General features: G+C 31.8%; 1 protein-coding gene across 2 annotated transcripts in view; it reads right to left on the reverse strand.

Annotated features, from left to right (window-relative positions):
* Positions 1–17,927, reverse strand: part of wcy (WW domain-containing adapter protein with coiled-coil wacky) — a 99,453-nt gene that overhangs the window by 34,051 nt on the left and 47,475 nt on the right. For both annotated transcript variants that reach the window (XM_089253254.1, XM_089253255.1), the window contains 3 exons: positions 11,556–11,615; positions 11,162–11,411; positions 4,701–4,884 (listed from right to left, as the gene is read on the reverse strand). In XM_089253254.1, coding sequence (XP_089109380.1) covers positions 4,701–4,884; positions 11,162–11,411; positions 11,556–11,615 — 494 coding nt within the window. The remainder of the gene's footprint in view (positions 1–4,700; positions 4,885–11,161; positions 11,412–11,555; positions 11,616–17,927) is intronic.

The following is a 17,927-nucleotide window of genomic DNA, read 5'->3' on the forward strand; positions in this document are numbered from 1 at the left end:
GGGAAATGAACCCTTACAGACGACACACTTATACCCTGAGAAACTTTTCAATCAAGACATTCTCTTTGACAAAAACCTTAACAAAAACAAAATACAGGGCTCAGTACGACTCATGGCTTCAAAACTAGGTAAAATAGTGACCAAAATGTTTTAAAAAGTGACCAAATAGTGACCTAAATATTTGTAAAAGTGTCCAAATTTTGACAACCTGCAATCGTATGAACCGTTTTCACTAAACTTTTCATTTCAATGGAACTCTTACAAATTGATTATTTTTACATTATAAGAAATAATTAAATCAAACTAACCATTTTGTTGAACAGGAAAGTTTTGAATAACATAGCAAATTTATCAACAGCTATGCAAGAGAGAGAATTACATTACGCCAACTACAGGCAGCAGTTGTAATGCCTTTCCTCGTGCTGCTTTCCACAACTCATCTCAAAATTAATTTGAGCAGGAAAAATTTCAAAACAGTAAAATGTTTTCACGTTAAAAGAAACAAAACAAAGAAATAACACAAAGTTTAAAGGAGAGAATTTTTTTTCCATCCACACACTAGTGGATTTTTATTCATGTTATGTGCTATGAATGTGGCAGCACACAAAATACAATCTTTTTTTCAATTTTCTTTTACCTAGTACAAATTTTATTTACATACGATACTTAAGTCTGTATAATCTGTTCAGGTGTGTTTTTCAACTCGTCTGAGTCATTACAGTACAATTAAAAGAACCAAGAGCAGCAAATAATTTAAGTCTTATATTCACTATTTGCTGCAGAAAATGGTGCAGCCTGAATTTTTCTAGCACATGTTTGGGATTCATTATTTTTTCTTCTAATGTATCTGCTGTGGGACATTTCTATATCCCAAATTGACAATACATTCAACAATAACATTAGAATCTTGTGATGAATTCTTCAGACATGATCTACAAAAAATATTTCATGATTTATTGCTACTAAACAATCTTTAGAAAATGTGTCGTTTTCAAGACAAAGTGGTAGAAATACTTCGCTGCATAACCATCTTTCAAAAATGCAGCGTTTTCAAGACAGTAGTAGTTTTTTCTTAAGAGCTACATGAATGACAACCCCTTTTTTTTTTCTTACTGACCCATATACAAATCTACTCTATAATATAAAATCACAAACTCGAAAAGGGCCTGTAAAACCCGAACTAACCCGGCCCACTAACTGAAATTAGTGACGATTTTATATAACAGAGGTCGGTGATGATTTTGTGTTACACAAATCGGTTACGTTTTTGTTACAGAAATAGATTACAATTTTGGGTGAAGTTTTTATTTTACTCTTGTTGGTTCATTTTCCAAGCTGGGCGTAAAAAAAGGTAAAAGTTACAAATCAAAAAAATAAACATACATTAAAAAAACCTCATGACATTTTGTTGACTCATGACGCTGTTTTCCTCTAATTTCTCAAGAACCCTACACATTTTTTCCACACGAACTTGCCCACTTTCGATGTCTACAAAGTTTTTTCTCTTTATCCCCACTTCTATCATTTTCTCTGCAGTGTTCAGCATAGTTTTCGACGACAACTGAATTTCCAACTCCCTTTCTACTGCTTTGCTATTTGATTCTCATCTGGTCGTAAAAACTTTCTTATTTAAAGTTTTTGGTACTGAAGTCTGTCTTGGTACACTTCTGATGTGAGCTGCAAACAGCTTTCAGAAGATTGGCATCGACATCAATATCTTTAGCATTTTCAGAATGACTCCACAACTTACTTCTGAATCAATGCTAAATTATCTCTTTCATTAATTCTGGAATTATTTCCTTTATTCATTATTATTTCCTTTATTCATTATTTCTTTTATTAATTCTGGAATTTTCTTTCATTAATTCTAGAATTTTCTTTCAATAATTCTGGAATTTTCTTTCAATAATTCTGGAATTTTCTTTCAATAATTCTCAAATTTTCTTTCAATAATTCTGGAATTATTTCCTTTATTATTTCTTTCATTACTGCTAAAATTATTTCTTTCATTAATGCTAAAATTATTTCTTTCATTAATGCTAAAATTATTTCTTTCATTAATGCTAAAATTATTTCTTTCATTAATGCTAAAATTATTTCGTTTATTAATGCTGGAATTATCGCTTTCATTTATTTCGGAACTGAAATTATTGCTTTCATTTATTTTGGAACTGAAATTATTGCTTTCATTTATTTTGGAACTGAAATTATCTGTTTCATCAAACTAGAATTTTTCTTTCATTAATTCTGGAATTCTTTCTTTCATCAGTGTTGAATTATCTCTTATCAATGCTGAATTCTCTTTCAGTTATTTTAAAACTGATATTATCTATTTCATTAATTCTAAAATTTGTCTTTCATTAATGCTAAAATTAGTGCTTTCATTAATTTTGGAATTATCTCACATAGATGCTGAAATTATTTCTTTCATTTATTGTTTTAAACTCTTATTTATGCCATAAGAAAATAACGGGGGATTGTGTGTTTTCCCAGAGTCACGTGATCTTCCGACGAATGATGTTGCAGACGACGTTCTCAGCACTGCCAAGGCGAAGACCGCTGCTTCATACTCCCTCCAGCTCGATGGTGCAAACATAGTGCGTTCATATTTCAAGATTCCAAAAACCCACGTAGTCTCCAATCGGTTAAAAAACTCAAACTTTTTTTGGCTCAAAATTTGGTTTTTTAATCAATCTGAGACGACGCGGGTTTTCGGAATCTGAAATACGAACGCACCATGTTCACACCCAAATGCAGGAAACCTTGGCAGAACCAGCATCTTGATGAATTCTACAAAAAAAACCGGAACATACACAAAGGTTCTCTATAACAGTGTTTCTCAACCACTGGGCTACGGCCCAGTACAGAGTCCTAGCACTAGTCACACCGGGCCGCGAGAGTGATTCACAGTTCAATTTTCCCCATTAATTTCTTGTTAGTTGTGTGTATGGCCGGGCCTTTACCTTTAAAAAAAAAAAGAGATTTACTGGGCCATGGGCTTACAAAGGTTGAGAACCACTGCTCTATAAATTACAGTAGCAACGCCGAGGTTGACGCGACAGCATAACTCAAATGACGTCATCGAAAGCGAAAGTTGAACAGGGAAATTTCAGAGAACCCCCGATTGGTTCTGTTTGTGTGTAGCTGTAGTATTTCATATTATTCTTTTTCTCTGTATCGCCACTAGATGGCACCACTTACACAATTATTATCTATGTTATTTTTCCCGCCTTTTGAGGCAGATGTTCTTTTGTATCCACTCCCCAAAGGACAGTGCAAAATGTGTAAATTACAAGGTACAATGTAAATAAGTCAAGCTGGAATAAGTCACGAATGGTTTTACTGCGCTGTCCATTATTTTTTTAAAGGGATTTGTTTGAATTTTACTGGTAAATGCCAATTTAAATAGTTTTTGACAAATTAAGCACTTCCATTTCTAGATCTTTGGCTGAGCATTGTAAATATTGTTTATCCCTGTGCACATGTCTTAAAAATAGAGAAAACAATTGAATGCTACAAACTTAGAATAGGAATATATATCTAACTGCTTTGTAATGCAAACTGTTGTTTCACCTATACACAAAATGTGCACCATAATTTTGAATGAAGAGTGTTAGTTACTGTCCAAGACTATGAAAAAGTAAATACAAAATTATTTTTTCCATCAAGTTTGTAGTTCCATCATACTTGTTGAACCCTCAAACTAAGCAAATAAAAATTAATAAACCAAATGGTCCACATACATCCCCCAAATAACTTTGAAAACGGTACAATTTCTGCTTTGGCAGAATCGTTAATTGCAATCTACAACATTTGTAATATTTGGCAATATAACGATTCCCTCCTTACTTAAAATCGATTGCACAAATTTTGTTGATAGAATTTGGTAAAAAAAATAAAATAGTAAAAGTAAGACAAAAACTAGGAAGTAGGACAAAACCAAAAAACTAGGACGAGTGGGAGCCCTGTTAAAAAAAACTGTCCTGTAAAATGCAGGTCATATGGATCAAGTATGTGTTAAAAGATTCAGCCGAGTTCATTTTGCGTTTAATTACAATAATGCTAACTCTAGTATACAAATATATATTGCAATGCAATATGTACAAGGTGCATGTACGGTTCAGTAGTAGCAGCACAATATATTTTTTTTAGCCACTCAGTGTATATAAAATTTTATAAAAAAGATGCAGCAGACATTTTGACTAATAAAAAAAATTAATTTAATAACATACAGTCTATATTGATTATTTGCTGACTTTGTTGATTTTCCTCAAATGTCTACATTTGCTCATTCAAAAATCATGGTTTTTTTTTTCTCCCTTCAACTTCAAATCATTCAAAATATTGGGGGAGGGGGGGGGGGAAATGTGAATTAAACAAGCAATTTTAACATTAAATTACATGGAAAACTCCAGGGGAGTTCATAAAAGTTTTAATTATGCAGAATTCAAATTAACCAAGTTCCACTGTAAAATTAAATGAACAAATTTTAATGAAATTTAAAGATTACTATCAAATGACTGCACTGTGCCTATCAGATCAAACGAGCCTCATGGCAGGCAGGTTGAAAGCTGCCCAGACTCAAATGTGAGGTAAATATTGATTAATTTCAGTTCAGCTTTGTTTGAGCCACCTAAACAATTTAATTTTTACCATAACAAATTAGTTTATAACAATTCAACTCAGTGATTTTATCTCACCTGCGCATCAGCCTGATCAGCTGGCCATCCAACCGCATGAGAAATGAGGTCTTCCCTATAATAATTTGCCAGTGAAGGTGTTAGTGATGGTACGGAAGGTTTCAAAACTGCCGACGCCAATGAGCATGTCCCAGCATTGTTTAGACTGTGTAAACTACTGATGCTAGAGGTGGGACTATTATGCCTATTATAAACAAATTGAAACAGAAGAAGTTAATGCATGACAATTTTCACAACTATTAAGAAAATTAATTAATTGCATCAATATAACATACTGGAACATTTTACAAATGTTTAGCCATTTGCTACACAAGATCAACACGACTGGGAAATAGACGGCATTATACTGAATGAACTATTTAACACCTCAGTGCACAAAAACAAATAGGGGAGAGGGAAGCACATTAATATGATGTATTTTTCCCAGTTAACTTCATTAAAAATTTTCAAAAACAATACTAAGATGAAAATACCGATACCTTGTGGTGACTAAAATTTCAGAGCAATTATAGCCCTTTTCTATTTCAGTTGTGAGAGTTTGTTTTAAGACACATGTGTGCAGTAAATTAGTACTTCCAAGTTCTCGACAAAAGTAGTATCAAAACAGTATTCAAATTTGAAGATAACCATTGGAATTTGTAATCATAGCCCCAAAGCAAGATATGCTGAAATCTGCAATGTATGTTGCAGAATATTCAGTACTACTGCAGAAAAAACAGAATTTTAAAGAGAAATTTAGGAAACATTGTTGTGGAAATTTTTACTGCTGAAAATTTCCAGTCGGCAGAGGGTTTGTTGCAGAACAAGGCGAAACATTCTGCTTTGGGGATTATTTTTTTGCTTAACTCATTGGATTACTTAGTGTTTGAAAATTTTTTCAATGTTATTATTAATCATATAATATAAAGATGTTTTCTCCAGTTACTTTCAGTATACTTAATTAGGGCTATTTTGCAAAAACTATAATAAAAATTAGGCGAATATAATGTATTTAATGAAGCATAAATAATGCAGGTTAATTAGCAATGATTTACGATATACAGGGTGATTATAACTAAGGTTCTGATTTCAAAACACTGTAAAAAAAGAACGATTGTCAGAATGACTTTAAAATTGATATGAATATTCCTGAAGAAATATAATTTTATTAAGCAAAAGGAGGGGGGGGGGGGGAGAGATCTTAAAATGCAAAATTAATGATATCATCCAACACATGGGAAAGTTGCCTTCAGAATGGAAACAATAGCCAGTCATGGCAAAATGATAACTTAATCATAGCATTACACAATTTCATAATTCATGGAAACATCACAAAACGTGAAGTAATTGAACAAATAACTACAACTCTTACTCAAGAAATGTTAAACATATTGTGCACTGTGTTCTGGCTACGAGGTGAAAGCACAAAAATTCTTGTTTAACAACAGATCAGAGTATGTCATGGTCATGATGTGGCTGCACTTGCAATTTCACCTTTATTAAACCAAACGCGCCCCCACGTTAATATTCCTGAGGAACTTCTAACATATAGGGGATGCGCTGAAGCTTGCAATTCACCAAAGTTTGCAATCCGACCACTGTTCTTAACATTTTGAGGTACCCCACAGCCAGAAGTTGCAAGGGTTAAGGTTAAGGTCAAATGAACTGATGGCCAGCCAGGTGTTGTGCAATCTTGTTATTGTCAAAATGGGTCTTCAGCAGCTGCTTTGCTGGTATTGCAATGTGCATCTTGAGAGAAGTTGTTCTATCCATACACTGATGCTGTGGAAGTGCCAAAATGATGTGGTTGCACACAATAGATTATACTGCTGGCCAAGTACAGCATCATCTACTTGCATTTTTTTTTCTTTTGCCAAAGAAATTTCCATTGCTTCAAGAGTATCCATGTAAATTTTCAAGTCATTCTGACCAGTACTTATTGTATAGTTTTGGAATCAAAACTTTAATTGTAATCTCCCTGTATATAGCTCTGATTATTTTTCATAAATCTTTTACTACTATACAGTAGAACCTTAATGAACTGGGCTTAACAGTGAAAGTATAAAAAAACAACTATTAAGACAGATATAGAGTAGGAGATGTGCTACTTCTTATGGGAAAGAAAATGAAAATGTCTGTGAGGTAATGTAACTATTAGTACACTAGTCTTTGTCCTTTAGGGACAGCTGGTGTCTTTATTGGATTATAGGACCACCTGCATGATGGTATCACTACTGTTGCTGCTTCTTTGTGAAGGAGAAAAGAAACCTTGTGAGACAATACACCACTACATTTAGATGTATGATACAATCCTTATTCATGAATTTGGTATATAAGAGAAGGTAAAAATGAGAAATTTTGGCTCCTGTATATAACTTTAAATAACTAAGATACTTCATATGAAATAAAAAAAAATATATATATATATATATTCAGGCCACTTTTATGAGACTTTTTGAAAAAAAAACCACTTACACCATCTTATGCCATTTAAAGATCTACCATCAAAATATACCCCAAGAATATAAAATGTGATGAAAATTAAAAATGTTGGCAAATAATGAACCAATATGATATTTTTCAAGGACAAAATGATATTTAGGCCACTTTTATTTGACTTTTCAGACTGGTTTTTTTTAAAAAAAACCACTTGGTTAAAACCATGGTTTAAAACAAACAACCCTGAGAAACGCATTAAGAATCAAGTTCCGAATGCAACCATGATGCGATTGTCAAAGATAATTAAGGTTAAAATTTCCCTTTTGGGGAATTTCACCAATCAGCACCCAACTAAAAATGAATGTGTTGTTAACAAGATAGAGGAAAGGAAATTTCAAAATGACGCTAGCCTGAAAAAATGGACTTTATTTAAGAAAATGTGAATATGGTTGCAAAAAAATAATAAATGCATAATGCTTTTTGAGCCATGTTGAATTAAAAAACCAAAATATACATACATAATTATCGGATATGATTTGTAAAAGATTTTTTCCATGTTCACCAGGAACAAGCTCTGCCACTCCCCACAAAGGGGGGGGGGGGGTTTATGCTATATATGTTACCGTGAAAGTGATAAAGAGCTGTTATTAGGAATAATCACCTCCTATTTCGGTAAGTTTGATAAATTTTGCTCGTGTTACCATGAAACTATCGCATTTATAGGACATTATGCATAATCACCAAACATGGTTAATATGATAAATAAGTCTCATAATTGTGTTTACATTATTATTAATTTACATTATTTAATTATGTATAAGTGAAGCTAACATTACAAGACTGACAATTATTATAATATGCTTCATGTTTACTGAAATTATTTTTCATGGCAAAATATGTACGGTACTGTACATGCATCATATAGCTGCTCCGTGGTCAAATAAAGATAATAGTGATCAGATAATACAATATTAAAAATTGACATTGCTTCTGTAATGTTGGCTTCTTTTACATAGATTGAAGTGTGTGGGAAAAAACAAAAGCAGCAGAAGGTTAATAATGATTTTTATATTTTGGCTGATAAGAGCTACTTCTCACGTATTTTGTGTAAAAAATGCATTTTCTTTCAATTTTTAAACTAAGAAAAATTGTCAAATCTATAAGTTCCCATAATATAAAAAAGTTGAAGTATCTATAACCCATTGATCATGATATTTATAGATTGAAAATTTGCGAATCATGCATAACCATTAGTGAATGTGGTAAATGTAGCAAAATTCATCAAACTTTATCTCAAGATGATTCGATATTTTATCATTATTACCAACATGTATGTGCTGTATATAGACTCCTACACTTTTCAACTCCCCCACATTAACTTTCGATAACTTTTTTAAAAAAAAAGTTGGACGAATTCCTTATTCTGCAATAAAAATGTATTTGTAAAATACTTTTTTTTTTCATTCTTTAAAATATAAATTTAAAAAACTTCTATTAAAGAAAGAATTTACATCATCTCACATGAAAGAAAAAAAACTGTCTACTAAAAATCGAGCTAAGAAGTAGGGTCAGCTGATTCTTAACTGGGGAAAGGGAAAAAATTCTTAGTTAAGACAGTGGTAGCAAAATTACCTCTCGATTAGTAACTAAAGATCAAATGTGTAGTTAAGAATCAGATTCTTATTCAAAATCAGCAGGTGGTACACCCCCTGCTCAGCCTTCATTGAAAAAGTATTTCTAACTTTGGATTCATTAATTCAAAACTTAGAAATCGGAAGTTAGGTATAGAAAAAATTATAGAAAAGTTAGGTAGAGAAAAAATTATCGAAAAGTTAGGTACAGAAGAATGTGAAAAATTAGTTACATGTTATAGGATGCTATGTGATAAAAATGAACCATAGTACTTATATATCTGTTCTACGCTTTTTTTTGCAAAAAATTCAAAATTGCAAATTATAATTATTTTACAAGATATACAGAAGACTGGATGTTGTGAAGATATTTATTATTTGAGATGTTAATTTTTTAAGGAAGGAAGAGCACTCATCCGGAAATCGAGGGACCCGGGTTCAACTCCCGGTAGAGGCAGAGATGAGTTTTTTCCTTCCTTAAAAAATTAACATCTCAAATAATAAATATCTTCACAACATGCAGTCTTCTGTATATCTTGTATTAACAAATGGAGAGCGACATTCATGTCATATATAATTATTTTGTTTTAATTTTTATAATAAATTAGTGTTCGAAAATGAAACATTGTAATATTCAAAAAAGTAAGTTTTTCACCATTATGTTGTATATCTGTTCCATTAAAAAACATCCAAAACATTCAACATTTAGGTTTTTGACAGTTTAATCCAGTTTATGACTGTTTAAACCAGTTTTTGATGTCAAAACCCAACCCTTTTGAAAAGTGTAAAGAGAAATCACAAAAGATTGAAAGAACTGTCATTTCAGAAAAAAATGTAGATGCTGACTAATATGCATGACTGCTATTAAGGAATGAAATGCCTATAAGAACTGTGCAAAAACTTTTGATTTAAAACTGACAAAACTTTTCAAGAAAATGGAGAGGTTAGACGTGAAAGTGATCCTTATGAAAATATCACTGAAGAATAATTTTTTAAACAAGTATGCCGTTAGACAAGTAGAATAGAGAAGAACAGAGTTGAGAAGAATGTGAAAATAGAACAGAATAAGAAGTTGAACAGAGCATATTATGTTGTAAATGAACTTAGAAAATGAGCTCTATAAGTATAAACTCTAAGCCATAGCATTGAAGAAATATGAGAGTAAATAAAAAAATAATATAGCAATGAAAAATAAAGTCTATCTTTATGAATATGTATGCCTGTTCACAGTGCTTCAGGCAAGTTCACAACTATATCCTTAGTGGGGGGCACGTGTGATAAATTTCAACCATTCTCTTAAAATTCCTTTAAAAATAAATTAATTTTTAAACAATCTGAAAGAATTCCCAAAGGTGTAGGAAATTAGAAATACAGTTAAATCCCGTTTTAACGAACACCGTTATAGCGAAAAATCTCATGTTAACGAACACTTTCCTAATCCCTCAGATAAGTTTACGTAGGAACAATGCGAAAATCTGGAATTCCTCTATAATGAAATTTCATAATAATGTGGCAGTCTGTTGTTTGTTATAACGGGATAAGACTATTGCTGTTATGAATCCTTTTTTGATTATTTCGTTTATAAAAGCACTAAGAAACAGACCTAGATGTGCAAAATGTCTACCTGTGCACCCCCCAACAGTCAGCTTCAAAATTAGGGTTATTTATTGGGTGAAATGTTAATAAAATAAAGCTACCCGTGCAAGGGCTAAACTTTCACAAAAACTTGTTTGGAATAGTAATCACTTGTAAAAAAAAATACGCTTTTATGGGCATGTTACCAGTATTCTCTAAAGTTTCTCAGGTAAGTTACAATGTGAAAAAATAAAAATTTTTGGAAGTTTTCTTTTGGAGAGAAAAAAAGGCAAGCATCAAGAGGTTGATTAAACACATAAAATAACTCAAAAATTCAATATGCACTGTCAATTTTTACTTACATTATCCTGAAAAGGAAGTGAATATTATCTCTGTGTTTGTGAACATCAGAATAATGGCAAAATAATTATATCATTGTCTCTCTCTAAAAACCAATGTACAATTAATGATTACTATTGTAATGCTTAGCGGTTTTTAAAAGTCTCTTTAAAACTGTGGTCGTGAAAGTTATTGATGGACAGATTTTGCAGCCATAGTCCAATTGAAAGAGAGGTTCTCACGACAAAAGACTCCAAAGGGGATTTGAAAATTTCATGGCTTTTGGAACAAACCCAAAAACAAAGCTAATCTTACCACTAACAAATTTAATTTAGGAAGCTCAGTTGAAATTAAATTCAGGAATCTTGGGGTCAAAAAACTACAGTTTAAACTTATCTTAGTTGTTAAAACTGTTAAATCGAAAGAATATAAAAATAAAAAATATATTATAGCCTACCATCTACAAATTATAAGGAGAGTTAGGAAAAAAAGAGGCACCTGGATGAATGTGTGCTGCAGTCCGATCCTGGAGACGCTCTATCAGCCTCACATTTGTCGTCCTGCAATGGATGTGACAAGGAACAAGCAGAAATGGAAGTGTTATTCACAGTCACGTGACTGGCACTAGCTGAGCTTGAGGAATTAGTTAGCGCCTGAATGCCAGTAGCACCACCTAGATGATGGTTTGAGGTGGTCAGAATCTGGTTCTGTGAATGTGCTGGTGACTTCTGAACATTCATGTCTGGCACTGAAACAAAACAAACTTTTTACTCAGCTGAAAATAGTTTTCAAAAAATTGATGTGTTATTACAATGAAAAAAATAAAAACCAAAAAATAATAATTGATCTTCTGCGAAAACAACAAAAAATGATTCCAACATTTTTCACTCACCATTTGATAAATTTGTAACTTGCTTTGTTAGCTGCAGAGCTTGTTGTATAGTTCTCAGAGCTTCAATATATGAAAGGGGAAAAAATTAATATATTAAATCCCAGCAATAGCTATCACAAAATGCAAGCATTAGCAAGCATTAGCCTGAAAAATAAAATCATGCATTAAAGCAAGAATTGTAAGCTCAAACCCAGCAAAGGGCCAGTCAACTAGATAAATATCAAACAGGCTGTATTAAATAATATTCAAAATGAAACAAATACAATATTTTATGAACTAAAGGCTAAAATGAAAAGTAGCAAGGGCCTTTTTTCGTCAAGTTGGTATAAAAACAGTTCCAGATTTCAGGGATGGAAAATGGAAATTCGATTTTTGTAACAGCATTTATGTTTTGTAGCACTAAAATTTTGGCAGTAAATAAAATACACAGTTTTTATATACATATATGCAGTAGCGTACACAGGATCACTTTTTACTTTGAAAACAATATAATCTCAGCTCAGAAGAAAGGGGTGTACCCCCAAGGAACAAAATACATTGTTTTTAAATCATAAAAAAATTTTTGAGAGACTCTTTGACATTTATATTGTTACTACAATATCAACAAGAGAGAGAGACAGTATAACATATGGTATTTCAGATTTTAAAACTAATTAGAAAAATGAATGTTTTTAGATTTACCTTGTAAACTTGGCAATCAAAAATCAATATATATATTTTTTTAAATCACTACAGGAGAGAAGAAACACTCATTAGAAATTATTATTTTTCTTGATTTTGCCATTGATGCAAGTCTAAGTTGAGCTTTTGTTTTCTTCATTTTAAAGTATTTTTCAACATTTGATCTTGCTTCTTTTATTTACCGGAATTTACCCATTTCATATTTAAAATGATTCGTGTTTCTTTTTGAATTCGCTCTTGATCATTAACTCAGTTTGATTCAACATACTTTGAGATAACTTCTTTTGGCAAGTCATTCGTAGAATATTTATTAGAAATTCTAAGAAATTCAATAGTGTGATTAAAAACTATAGACTTGAATTATTTTTAACTTTACTACAGAACTTTACTACTTAACTTTCAACTACAGAACTTTACTACTTAACTTTCAACTACAGAAATAAAAACTATAGAATAATGATTAAACTATTACAAATTTAATAGAATGATTCTATTTTCACAAAAAAATCAATCCGAGTACATCTGTTTTCACTCTTTATTTTACACTTATTTTGTGACCCTTTTCTCATTTCATTACTTTTCTGGAATTTCGTCACTTTTCCATGATCATAGACACCCTGAATTTACCAACAGCTTTTGAGTCGCAGATCCTGATGGGGAAAACAGATTCATTGGTGCTGTTTCTCCAGTGCGATACAATGGAACCACCCTCAACGGACACTCCCCGTTAGCGAGCACCTTTCGTTAATGGATACTTTTCTGATCCCTGGTCCCGTGGAATAAGACTTTAATGTATTCCACTCCTCAAAAAGCGGACAGTAAAATCAGACAAACTCAAATCTTTTTCCAAACTCTAAATTTGTGAATTTTTGTTCATAAATCGAGAATTTATCATATTCAAAGGTGATTAAGTATAATCCCAAGCTTGTATTGGTAAATATGGTAATCTATCAATTAATTACTTGATTAACTGAACACAACTATTGTCCAGGATGTTGATTCCAAATGATAATAGTGGTTTCGTTTACACTTGCTGATACGTATGAAGAAAGCCAACATTACAGCTAATGTTGTTTTGACATCGTTTATTTCTTCTCTTTGCACTTATTTTAATTTTTATTGCAAAATATGTGTAGTGCAAGTATTATGTACTGGGGGGGGGGGAATAAAATTAATTGGTTTAATGAAAAGAAAAAGGTTATAAATTTTTCTGTTTTTATCAGAGTTTTGAACTTTATTTGAGAATTATGCACAATCACTGGTAAAAGTGATAAATGAAGTGAAATTTAATCAAAATTTCTTTATCGATATGATTGATGACTAAACAAAACCACTAGTATATCACTTTTACATACAGTAATAAACAGGAATCAATTGCGACCGAATCCAAACGTCTTATAAATGTGAAAGTCATATAAAAAAGATTCTACTGTATATCATACCTCCCCAATAACACACTTCCCATTAGTGGACGAAAGTTTTGGTCCCATGGGTGTCCGTTATCGAGAGGTTCTACTGCAATATGTTCTTTTGCAAACTTTTCCATTCTGTTAAAGGATACACTAATGCTTCTTGAAATACAGCCAGTCAGGAAAAATAGATGTAATTTAAAAAATAATTAACATAAGGAACACATAAATCAAGGGAGTTCACTTTTTCCATAAAAAATATCTGAAAATGATGATTGAAGTTTTTTTTTTTTATTAAGTTGTTTTTTATTCATTGTTCTGCAAATGAGTGGCAATTTGCATAGTTCGACTCCATTTCATATGTTGTCGGAAGCCTGGGCGCCGAATCCTAGGGAGGGGGCCTCAAGCTAATTCTATTTGTGGCCCCAAGAAATCAAATTGCAGGGAGGACAAATAATGTTATCGAAAACAGCTTCTACTGTGATGCAACTTTCGAAGTTTCTTAACACTAGAACCACGGCATTCTTGGTATACCTAGAACCGTGAACTAGGCCAAATTGACCCAAACAGTAAAGAAACAGTGTTTCATAGAAAAAAAAACCAAATTTCTTTTCTGTTCCTGGGTTTTTCCCTACTTTCATTCAATGTTATTTAATTGTGTATTCATAAAGGGAAGCTATATTTGTTTATTATAAAATGGGCTTCAAAATTAGCTAAAAAAGATGTAATTCATTAAAAATAAGATTTAGAAATACATTATGAAAATACATTATTCACACTGTTCATTACAAAAACTTTTTCAGTAATCTCAAAATATGAGAAAGATGTAAAATAAGCAAGTCAAATTTAGTATGAGGAAAAAAGTATAATACGAATCTGTCAAATAACTATTGATTTCTTACTGATAAGTGGAATTTATGATGAGCAGTTTGAATCAATTTTTTTTTTTTTTCATTATTCTTGCACATTCACCGCATGGTGAAGTTGCATAGCCCATGCAAAAATTAAGTTTTGTTTTGACATTTTGATGTTACCCGACATCAGATTCGTTTATTTTATTTTTTTGATGGCTCGCGAACAGTTACATATGTTCAAGAGCACACAAAAACGTTTCCTCTTGCGCAAGGGCAACATGTATGATGAACATACCCTTGTGCAAGAGAAGATTTTAGAGAAACTGCATTCGTAAAATAGTTCTGGCCTTCTTACTGCTCTATAAAAAATACAGAAATTTTTTTATAGTGAGATCTAAGATGTTATCTATATATTCACCGAATATTTTCTGGCCATTTGATCGGCTACAATTTACACAAACTGAGTTGAATTGCAGTGTGAAATAGTTACTGGAAACATTTTAAGGATTCCACTACCGATATCGACAGTCAGATGAAGCGTGCTAAGTAATAAAACTTTTTTATCTTTTTGATAAATTTTGAAAAATATCTTCCTTGAAAATTTTCATTATAAAACATGTATTCCAGTAGCGATGCTTCATGCAACTGAAGTTTCACTATGTTCATTGCTCTTCAATTTTGTCTCACCCTCCCTACTAAGCTCGTATGTTTTGGCTTTTAGCATTTGAGCCAGCTTCCATGTAGTGAAAGGTGTCGGTAGATGCATTTGTCATTGTTCTCAAATTTTTTGATCGGTTGCATCAAGGAAATCCATTCAAAACGCATTTGATGCAAGCCAGAATTTTATTCTATTTCTGTGGCATTGTTTGCCTACAGAAATTTCAGCTACATGTTTTTTCTAGAATTGAGCTTTTATCTACCTTTCTTGGGTCCCATCAGAATATAAGGCATTCAAATTTACAAAGGAAAAAATATTTAGTTCTACTTGCGGTTCCTTCATTGCAAAAAATATAATCTCCTCGGACAATAAATTGACCTTGAAAAATCTTATTCTTCCTTATTTTCATTTAGAAATATGTTTTAGAAAGGGTAACCACTTCCAAGAAAAGTATACATTCCCTTTTTCCTATAGAATAGTACGTTGGGTAAAAATGACCCAAACTGGGTTCTAGGCATAAGTGCTTGTAGCTCTGAAACACTAAATGTGAAGAGAATAAAACTTTCATGAATTAACATTCATATATCAAGAAGCGTCACAATTTTTTTTTTATCATCTGCGCTTAAGTTTTCAAGATAAATGAAAACGAGTTTGATTTGGGTCAAATTGACACACTCCGCGGTTCTAGTGTTAAGGAAAAATTTTGTTTTTGCGCAAGATGACATAGAATTCACGAATTTCGGTGTTTTTGTAACAAAATATAACAAACAGCCAGAACTAGTAGCAAAATATAACAGACGTCAGAAATTGTAGCAGCTTGTAGCAGATTTTCCACCCGAGATTTAAATCTTGAAATTAATTAAATGTCAGATTTAAGTCTGAATTTATATCTTAAATTATGACTGTTTTAAATTTAAAATCAGAAAATGCCTAAAGTTTTACAAATCACGAATTCAATTACATTGCATATTACAGGCCAGATTCTCAAGAACTGTATCTGGCCAGAGTCCGTTAGTTTTGCCACAAAATTAAAAAATTAGATTAACCTGTTTCAAATTTTATGAATAAATAATTATAATGCCTTATTCTCTATAATAAATCTGGATGCATATTTTAGCCTATTCAGATAAAGCAAATTTTTTTGGTGAATTTTTACCACATGACAAAAATTCATAGAATTAAAAAATTGGATTTATTTTTAATTCTATAAATAAATAATGTCTTTTATTTATGAATTTTTTTTATAGCAAATCTGGATGATGCATATTTTATTTGGATATGTTTTCATATTTTTGATTACTGCAAGTTTCACATGCTTTTTAAGTTTTTATACTGAAAAGAATATTTTGTAATTGTAAAACTAAGCGCGGTATGTCTTGAATAAAAAGAACAATTTTTACCAGGTTTTTTCCCCGTTCTGCCACTGTCCCAGCCAAAACTGATTTTTGCAGGCAAAAACCCAACCCTGGTTTTTTCAACCCTTACATTAAAATTACATGAACCTTTTATACGATTCTTCTACAAAGCCTTCAAGAAATTTCCACAAGAGTTAAAAAAGCAATGTAAAGGTTAGATTTAATAATATTATACAGTAAAACCCCAATATAACAATACTAGAGAAATATATTCTCATAGATCAGTGGTTCTCCACCAGGGATGTGGAAAAGCATTTTTGAGTTGGGAGGTGGGTGAAATGAAGGGGAAAAAATTACAACATGCTGACTGATTATTCACAAAAATTGAAATGAAAAAAATTGAACATTTTAATTAAAAAATATGAACGAAATCTACATTTCCACACCATATCTTTTAGCTTTCAACTGCAGAAATCTGAATGTTACCAACTTGAATAGGTCTAAAAATCACACTTATATATCGTCGTCGTCCCCCCTCATGCCAGAAGCATAAATGGCCAAATTTCCAAAATGTGGGAAATAAAGTTTGAATGTTTACTTCACATATGTTTTTCTACAAGTGTTGTTTCCCCTAAAAAGTTTTGCAACATGTGTTTCAATAGGGGTTAAGCATTCACGTTTCTGACAAAACTTAGATAGCAAAATGAGGGATTCAAACCAGCTAATAAACCTGAAAAGTTAAAATCTGTACATTCATACTTCTGGTATGAGGGGGGGGGGGGGGGGGAGGAAAATATGTAGATTGCAAATGAAAGTTTTGCAAAGTTTATTTTTCTGTGAATGATGGATCCATTGCATCCATTTCTTTTCAAACTTAATTCTACAAAAGATGGTAACTTGGTAAAAGAAAGATTTCACTGAAAGGCAAGCCAGTACATATGTGTATATGGGGTTGGTAAAAAACCAGGTTTTTGGTTTTAATAGTGCTTACATTAAAAACAAAATTTCTGAAAAATCATTCAAACTTCTATTAATTAAAATAAAATGTTTATTAATATAATTAACACATTTCCCATACTAATTAATCTATAAATATTTCTTACATTTTATTAAAACAAACTTTTGCAATTCAATTATTTTATAGCTTAACTCAAGGCATTATTTTGTATTTGACAATTCGTATTATTAACCATATAATAAAGATGTTTTTGTGGTTACTTTCGATATAGAAGAGTTGATCCACTTTGCCCAAGAATATTGAGAAGACACCAACGAATAAGGCAAATACACAAAAAAATAATAAAAGTCCTACTGCATTTCAACACCAATGGGTGCCGTCTTCAGAGGAAAAATTTAACCACTAGTCTCGCTGACCGAGTTTCCCACTTGGGTTGAATACCAAATCTTCACGCTCG

This window comes from Pholcus phalangioides, unplaced genomic scaffold, assembly GCF_987345545.1.
Source record: "Pholcus phalangioides strain wild (caught in Gottingen) unplaced genomic scaffold, Ppha-v1.0 ptg000032l_1, whole genome shotgun sequence".
Taxonomy (NCBI): Eukaryota; Metazoa; Arthropoda; class Arachnida; order Araneae; family Pholcidae; genus Pholcus; species Pholcus phalangioides.